Source organism: Oncorhynchus masou, unplaced genomic scaffold (assembly GCF_036934945.1).
Source record: "Oncorhynchus masou masou isolate Uvic2021 unplaced genomic scaffold, UVic_Omas_1.1 unplaced_scaffold_3504, whole genome shotgun sequence".
Lineage (NCBI taxonomy): Eukaryota > Metazoa > Chordata > Actinopteri > Salmoniformes > Salmonidae > Oncorhynchus > Oncorhynchus masou.
In genome coordinates this window covers 1,387-10,499 of record NW_027009912.1, presented here as the reverse complement: position 1 = coordinate 10,499, position 9,113 = coordinate 1,387, and the positions used below count along the sequence as shown (strand labels likewise).

Sequence of the window (9,113 nt, the reverse complement as noted above, 5' to 3'; positions counted from 1 at the left end):
GGAGCCGTGGGTGTGCCACCAGCAGAGATAACATATCATCGGTCCCGTCCTCGTACCCTACATCTCTTTATCTCACAGCAACCACACGTCTTCTAGGCTGAATACCAGACAGACTGCAGCTCACTCATTACCTGCGACCGGAGCCCACGTGTTGCTAGAGAGTTTAGGAACATTGACGGTTCTGCCGTTGGCGCATTTTACATGACACGTCAACGTTCTATAGCAGCCATGTTAGCTCCCCCGTTTAGCGTTACACACTGAATATTTAAATCATGCTGTGTAACTGAATGTGTAGGATTAGAACAATATTCCACATTGTAAAACCCCAGCTTCTCTAAACGCAGTACATTTGGACCTCTTGACTTTTTCCACTTTTTTTTGTTTGTTAGGTTACAACCTTATTCCTTCAATTTCATGGCTTGTTTTTGCTCTGACATGCCCTGTCAACTTGTGGGACCTTGTATAGACAGGTGTGTGCCTTTCCAAATCATGTCCAATTAATTGAATTTACCACAGGTGGACTCCAATCAAGTTGTAGAAACGTCTCAAGGATGACCAATGGAAATAGGATGCACCTGAGCTCAACTTAGAGTCTCATAGCAAAGGGTCTGAATACTTATTTACATAAGGTATCTGTTTTTACATTTTTATAAATTAGCAAAACATTTATAAAAAACATTTTTAAAACTGTTCTCGCTTTGTCATTATGGGTTATTGTGTGTAGATTGCTGAGTATTTTTATTTATTTAAGGCTGTAACGTAACAAAATGTGGAAAAAGTCAAGGGGTCTGAATACTTTCCGAAGGCACTGTATATGACTCTGTTTAGTTTGCTACTTACCTGCGCCTTATGATAATCTACTACTACTACTACTACTACTACTACTACTACTACATAATGAAAGAAGATGGGGTGGGACTACGTGAACTTGTCCAATAAGAAACTTGTTCGCAACCGTGTACCACTAATGAATACACCACTGATGCCAACTAGCTGTAGCTCACAAAGGCACATAGACAGGCATTGTAATCTGTCATATTTCTGAGCTGAACAGACATTTAAAAAACATAAAGTATGGCTAATTTAAATGTGTGCATTAAAGCCATACAATACAACTGCACTACATTGTTGTGTAAGATCAGATCGTCCTTATTTTTGCTTTGATCTCTCAGATTACACTCTGTAAAACACTGGTAAAGTATTTAAATTTTATTTAAAACACTTAAAAAAACAGCCAGGCGCCCTAATATTACAGAAGTTAGAGAAGTTTACACTATAGCAACCAAATGACTCGCTTATCGATATTGAAGTATCATCAACCTAACCCAAATTCAAAAAAAAAATGTTACTAGTTACATATTACAATCCTGGTGATATTTACATCAAAACATCTCATGGAAATACATTATAGTCTACTGCTGCTGTAATAGCTATTTCATTGTGTGCCTGAAATGTAACTATTACCAAGATTATTTCTTCTGACGTACAGAAGTTTCCCCCGTTTTGATACATCGAAGAAATAGTTACCCAGGCTTGGAAGTGTGGCTGTAATACACTGAACTAAATATCTTTTTAATAGGTTGGAGGCATGGGTCGTTAGAGGGAGTACAGATATACATATGCCAAATATTTTCCAATTCATGAATGGAAGTGAACAAGTGCACATTTCTGGAGAAAGGAGATATTGGGATGCACACCTTGCTCCCCTCACAGTGGGGTAAATCAATTGCCTTGTGAAGCCTCAAAGGCTTCATGTTGAACTGGCAACACTTGTATTTCTTTCTTTGGCAAAAAGTATTTAAGTTGTGTTATAAATATGGTCCTGTTTTTATCTTGGGGAAAATGGATTGTAATGAATGGAAGGTTCCCCTATTAAAATTGTTTTTTATTTAAAGACTACCACTGTAATCCCAATGTCGGGAATAAAAAAACTAGACTAAAATGTGTGCTTTTGATTTATTTATTTAAATGTGATATGAATCTTTAATGTTTTTTTGTTGTTGCTCCAACTCAATCATCAAGTTTGCGGACGACACAACAGTGGTAGGCTTGATTACCAACAACGACGAGACGGCCTACAGGGAGGAGGTGAGGGCCCTCGGAGTGTGGTGTCAAGAAAATAACCTCACACTCAACGTCAACAAAACTAAGGAGATGATTGTGGGACTTCAGGAAACAGCAGAGGGAACACCCCTATCCACATCGATGGAACAGTAGTGGAGAGAGTAGCAAGTTTTAAGTTCCTCGGCATACACATCACAGACAAACTGAATTGGTCCACTCACACAGACAGCATCGTGAAGAAGGCGCAGCAGCGCCTCTTCAACCTCAGGAGGCTGAAGAAATTCGGCTTGTCTCCAAAAGCACTCACAAACTTCTACAGATGCACAATCGAGAGCATCCTGGCGGGCTGTATCACCGCCTGGTACGGCAACTGCTCCCGCCCTCAACCGTAAGGCTCTCCAGAGGGTGCAGTGAGGTCTGCACAACGCATCACCGGGGGCAAACTACCTGCCCTCCAGGACACCTACACCACCCGACATGTTACAGGAAGGCCATAAAGATCATCAAGGACATCAACCACCCGAGCCACTGCCTGTTCACCCCGCTATCATCCAGAAGGCGAGGTCAGTAGAGGTGCATCAAAGCTGGGACCTGAGAGACTGAAACAGCTCTATCTCAAGGCCATCAGACTGTTAAACAGCCACCACTAACATTGAGTGGCTGCTGCCAACACACTGACACTGACTCAACTCCAGCCACTTTAATAATGGGAATTGATGGGAAATGATGTAAATATATCACTAGCCACTTTAAACAATGCTACCTTATATAATGTTACTTACCCTACATTATTCATCCATGCATACGTATATACTGTACCTATATCATCGACTGCATCCTTATGTAATACATGTATCACTAGCCACTTTAACTATGCCACTTTGTTTACATACTCATCTCATATGTATATTCGTACTGATACCATCTACTGTATCTTGCCTATGCTACCCTGTACCATCACTCATTCATATATCCTTATGTACATATTCTTTATCCCCTTACACTGTGTATAAGACAGTAGTTTAGAATTGTTAGTTAGATTACTTGTTGGTTATTACTGCATTGTCGGAACTAGAAGCACAAGCATTCATTACACTCGCATTAACATCTGCTAACCATGTATATGTGACAAATAAAATTTGATTTGCTGCAAATTAATTGACAGAAATGTTAATTTATTATGGTAAGCCAACTTTCCCAAATGTGATATAATTAAAAAAAAAAAGTGCAGTGTATGGTTAAGTGAGGAATTATATATGCGTATTATTTGGGAGGCTAATTGTTCTTTGAATGGGTCATTGGCGTGTTACGACGATCTGAGAGGCGGATCTAGGATTTCGAAGCGGGCAGAATCGCATTAGTAGAAACCAAAGTTTGTTCTCAGGACAAGCCTGGTTGTAGCTATTGTAGATATGTCTGAGTCGTCAGGGACAAATTTGACATTAACTACCCATAAAATGTTCCTTCTAAACCTGCTACGAAAATGTACTTCTGTTGGTCAAAATCGGCAGACCTGCCCCCTGAGAGCAGGTGAGTAGCTACTAATGCGATATATTGATCATCGCAAAAGTTAATGAAACAAACGTGCTTGTGTCTTCATTTACGGTTAGGCTAGCCCGATATGTACTCTTCCTTCGGGATTTTGGCAATGAGGTCCTTTGTCTACTTCCCCACAGTCAAATGAACTAATGGATACCATTTGTATGCCTCTGCGTGCGATTTGAAGGAAGTTGACAAAGTCTATGAGTATCTGACACTTCGCCATAGTGCTAACGCTAGTTAGCATTGTGTCACGGAAATAACTCAACTTCCTCCATACTGGACAGGAAGTAGATACAGGTCCAAGGTCCTTATGTTATATTCAGATGTACACTGGCTCTGGCAGCCAAATACATTATCGAAACATTAATCGAGTCTCAATTGCGACACGGTTCTCGAAACAAAGTCCTTTATTTTCATATCACATCAAAATAATTTCACAAATAAGTGTTTTAACGAGCTTTATCGCCGTTGCAGCCGACAGTATTTTTCAGTGACAACACGTTTCTTGGCAGCCTTCCGTTACTACACACAGGTGTTTGGGAGCCTGCTAGAAAGGACAGGTGGTCCCTTTGTAACATAAAGGTGAGACAGTGTGGGAACCCAAATAAAGGTGTGTCAATATAACCTTTTTTTGTTGAAAATTATTATTTCTCCCCGATATGAAATATTTAAGATCCTACGCTAAGAAAAATGTTAAGAATATAAATGGTATAGGCGGGGTTTATGACTGTGGTAACTAGTGACGACCGAAGGGGAGCGGAACAGGAAGCGGAACCGGAAGTGACTACACGGAAACGGCACTGCTGCTAACAACGACAACAACAGCATTACGCTCGGGGATATCTCCCTTCGTAGGTTAGAGACAGACGGATTGCATATATGAACTTGGAAACATGTCCAATTTTCGGTGTAATGAAGCGCACAATATCGGGTAAAGTTCAAGTGCAAAAGTTGGTGAGGAATTGCAAGCTATCTTTCTGCTGTGTTTTAGCTAAGCAGGCTAACTAGCTAGCGGCTCCAGGGAAAAAATGAAGGAGGTGAAGGGTTGCGGTATGCGGTCCTCTGTTGGCTTTCTGTCTCAGAGAAGGCTTTTCGGGAACCCGCTGATGAAGGAAGAATTTCAGAGACTCCGGTTGGCAGGATGCACAAGCCTTTACAAGAAAGATATGCTGGGACATTTCGGGTGTGTAAACGCCATAGAGTTTTCCAACAATGGAGGGGAATACCTTGTGTCCGGTAAGTTGGTGAATTGACCATCACGAGTTATGGAAGTTGTTATCCGAGCAGCTAGTGTATTGACAGATTCCTAGCTGACTAGCTAGCACGTCAGATATCAAGCTTAGTTGGTTAGGACGGCGAGTATGCACATTTTGCTCCCTGTTCATCTATTGTCAACATGCCAAATGGTCAAATCAAATTTTATTTGTCACATACACATGGTTAGCAGATGTTAATGCGAGTGTAGCGAAATGCTTGTACTTCTAGTTCCGACAATGCAGTAATAACCAACAAGTAATCTAACTAACAATTCCAAAACTACTGTCTTATACACACAAGTGTAGGGGGATAAAGAATATGTACATAAAGATATATGAATGAGTGATGTTACAGAGTGGCATAGGCAAGATACAGTAGATGGTATCGAGTACAGTATATACATATGAGATGAGTATGTAAACAAAGTGGCATAGTTAAAGTGGCTAGTGATACATGTATTACATAAAGATGATATAGAGTACAGTATATACGTATACATATGAGATGAATAATGTAGGGTATGTAAACATTATATTAGGTAGCATTGTTTAAAGTGGCTAGTGATATATTTCCCATCAATTTCCATTATTAAAGTGGCTGGAGTTATGACCTGGAAAACAGACTGGCATGTACAGGCCAAGCCTGCATGCGTAAAACTGACAATCATTTTGGCTAACTACTAGCAAATAAAACCTAACGTTAGCTAGGTTAGCATGTTATCCAGCTGACAAGCTAACGTTACCACAACATGACCAAACATTTGTCATTTGTATCTGTGACATGACTGTAGCAGCTAGCTAGCTACACTACGTTCCTGCTCCTTCCTTTGATATAGGGTTGATTTTCATGAAACTGGCACTTGACCCCCCCCCCCCCAAAAAAAAACGTTTTCCACCATAATTCCTCTTGCTAAGATTAGGATCTGTATTTATATATTTAAAATCAAATTATATCAAATGTTATTTGTCACATACACATGATTAGCAGATGTTAATGCGAGTGTAGGAAATGCTTGTGCTTCTAGTTCCGACCATTCAGTAATATCTAACAAGTAATCTAACCTAACAATTTCACAACTACCTCATACACACAAGTATGAGGAATGAATTAATAAGAATATGTATATAATATATGAATGATCGATGGCCGAACAGCATAGGCAAGATGCAGTAGATGGTATAGAGTACAGTATATACAGATGAGTAATGTAGGGTATGTAAACATTGTTTAAAATGACTAGTGATGCATTTATGACATCAATTCTTCATTATTAAAGTGACTAGAGATGAGTCAGTATGTTGGCAGCAGCCACTCAATGTTAGTGGTGGCTGTTTAACAGTCTGATGGCCTTGAGATAGAAGCTGTTTTTGGATCAGATTTGATACGTTTTACCACAATTTCCACAACTATCATTGTAAAAATAGAAATCACTGGCGGGCCGGGCGCAGTGCGCGCTAACCAAGGTCGTCAGGTGCAAGGTGTTTCCTCCGACACATTGGTGCGGCTGGCTTCCGGGTTGGATGCGCGCTATGTTAATTAAGAAGCAGTGCGGCTGTGTATCGGAGGACGCATGACTTTCAACCTTCGTCTCTCCCGAGCCCATACGGGAGTTGTAGTGATGAGACAAGATAGTAGCTACTAAACAATTGGATACCACGAAATTGGGGAGAAAACGGGGTAAAAAAAAATTGTTTTACATTCCTGTTAGTGAGCATTTCACCTATGTCAAAAAAATCCATCCACCTGACAGGTGTTGCGTATCAAGAAGCTGATTAAACAGCATGATCATTACAAAGGTGCACCTTGTGCCGGGGACAATAAAAGGCTATTTAAAATGTGCAGATTTGTCACATAAAACAATGCGACAGAAGTAGAGGGTGCGTGCATTTGGCATGCTGACTGTAGGAATGTCCACCTGAGCTGTTGCAAGATAATTTATTGTTCATTTCTCTACAATAAGACGCCTCCAACGACGTTTTAGAGAATTAGGCAGTACATGCAACCGGCTTCACAACCCAGACCATGTGTAACCACGCAAGCCCAGGACCTCCACGTCCGGGTTTATTCATCTGCAGGATCGTCTGAGGACGGAGAGCGTGGGGTGCTGAGGATTATTTCTGTCTGTAAAAAAAAACCTTTTGTGGGGGATAAACTAATTCTGATTGGCTGGGCCTGCCTCCCCAGTGGGTGGATCTGGCTCCCAAGTGGGTGGGCCTATGCCCTCCTAGACCCACCCATGGCTGCGCCCCCTGCCCAGTTGTGAAATCCATAGATTAGGGCCTAATGAATTTACATAAATTGATTGATTTCTGTAACCCTGTAAAATCTTTGAAATAGTTGCATGTTGTGTTTTATAGATTTGTTCAGTGTGTATATACACTGCATTTGGAAAGTATTCAGACCCCTTGACTTTTTCCACATTTTGTTACATTACAGCCTTATTCTAAAATGGATCAAATAAATGGTTTTCCTTATCAATCTACACACAAAGCAAAAACAGGTTTTTACAAATATTTACATAAGTATTCAGACCCTTCGTGGAAGTCAGTCAATTTGAAAAATTTCAAGAACTTTGAAAGTTAAAAGTGCAGTTGCAAAAACCATAAAGCGTTATGATGAAACTGGCTCTCGTGAGGAACGCCACAGGAATGGAATACCCAGAGTTGCCTCTGCTTCAGAGGATAAGTTAATTAGTTACCAGCTTCAGAAATCTGGCAAATAACTGAACCTCAGATTGGAGCCCAAATGAATGCTTCACAGAGTTCAAGTAACAGACACATCTCAACGTCAACTGTTCAGAGTCGAGTGTGTTTCTCTACTGGTGGGCCTTGCAAGAGTAATAAACCCAGACCAAACCACAAGTTTGTTTTTACTGGTTTTGTTTACTGTGGATGTGTCTTCCCTATCTACAGGAGGGGATGACCGCAGAGTGCTGCTATGGGATATGGAGAGAGTCCTCCATGCTCGCTCGGCCAAGCCTCTCATACTGAAGGGAGAACACCTCTCCAACATCTTCTGCCTGGCCTTCGACAGCACCAACAAGAAGGTGTTCTCTGGGGGTGAGACAAAATACAATTGTCCGTTTTGTTTTAGTTCTGAGCCCGGGATGGTCTGAGTAAGTAAGTCCAAATCAAAGTATGCGAAACGGACCACGTGGGGCACAACGCAACGTTTCTTGAAATCAATGGCGGTCGTTATTTGAGCTGAAGTGAGAGAGAATAAACTCAGAATGGTTGCCCATTCACATCTCCATATTTTGCCTGATTTAAATATTTTAGCTTGCTACGTTAATGAACACATACTGTGTTCGCTTTGGCACGTTTACCTGCCTACAATGCCAACTGTAGTGTGTGTAGATTGTAAGTCAATAGGGCTAACTGGCTAGCTACTACTGTTACTTTTAGCTAGCTAGATAGCCACTTATAATTGGTAGCTAACAACTACCAACGAAGAATTAACATCAACCAAGCATAACATTCGTTTTAGGTAATTTTTTTTCCTGTTAAACTTCTTGGCCAACTTAGATCATTATGATTCACATATAGATGGCTGATACTTCTGAAGTAAAACCATCGCTTTGTGTATATCTTGTTTTGTCTCTATTTTTGCCATTGTCCTGACTGGGAGAAGGTTCAGTGAATGGTGCTGTTCAGCGTGAGGTAATACAGTAGGGGGAGTGTGAGGTAATACAGTAGGGGAGTGCTGCTTGGCGTGAGGTAATACAGTAGGGGAGTGCTGCTCGGCGTGAGGTAATACAGTAGAGGGAGTGCTGCTCAGCGTGAGGTAATACAGTAGGGGGAGTGCTGCTCAGCGTGAGGTAATACAGTAGGGGGAGTGCTGCTCGGCGTGAGGTAATACAGTAGGGGGAGTGCTGCTCAGCGTGAGGTAATACAGTAGGGGGAATGCTGCTCGGCGTGAGGTAATACAGTAGGGGGAGTGCTGCTCGGCGTGAGGTAATACAGTAGGGAGAGTGCTGAGGTAATACAGTAGGGGAGTGCTGCTCAGCGTGAGGTAATACAGTAGGGAGAGTGCTGCTCAGCGTGAGGTAATACAGTAGGGGAGTGCTGCTCGGCGTGAGGTAATACAGTAGGGGGAGTGCTGCTCGGCGTGAGGTAATACAGTAGGGGGAGTGCTGCTCGGCGTGAGGTAATACAGTAGGGGAGTGCTGCTCGGCGTGAGGTAATACACTAGGGGGAGTGCTGCTCAGCGTGAGGTAATACACTAGGGGGAGTGCTGAGGTAATACAGTAG

The 9,113-nt window shown here is 41.7% G+C and overlaps 1 protein-coding gene across 1 annotated transcript; it reads left to right on the top strand.

The window, feature by feature from the left end:
* Window positions 1-4,394: 4,394 nt before the first annotated feature.
* LOC135534509 (DDB1- and CUL4-associated factor 5-like) lies at window positions 4,395-7,922 on the top strand (the record flags this gene model as incomplete). Its single annotated transcript, XM_064961475.1, has 2 exons — window positions 4,395-4,842; window positions 7,776-7,922. Coding segments are annotated over exons 1-2 (355 nt in total), but the record flags the coding sequence as incomplete, so codon positions are not given.
* Window positions 7,923-9,113: the final 1,191 nt, after the last annotated feature.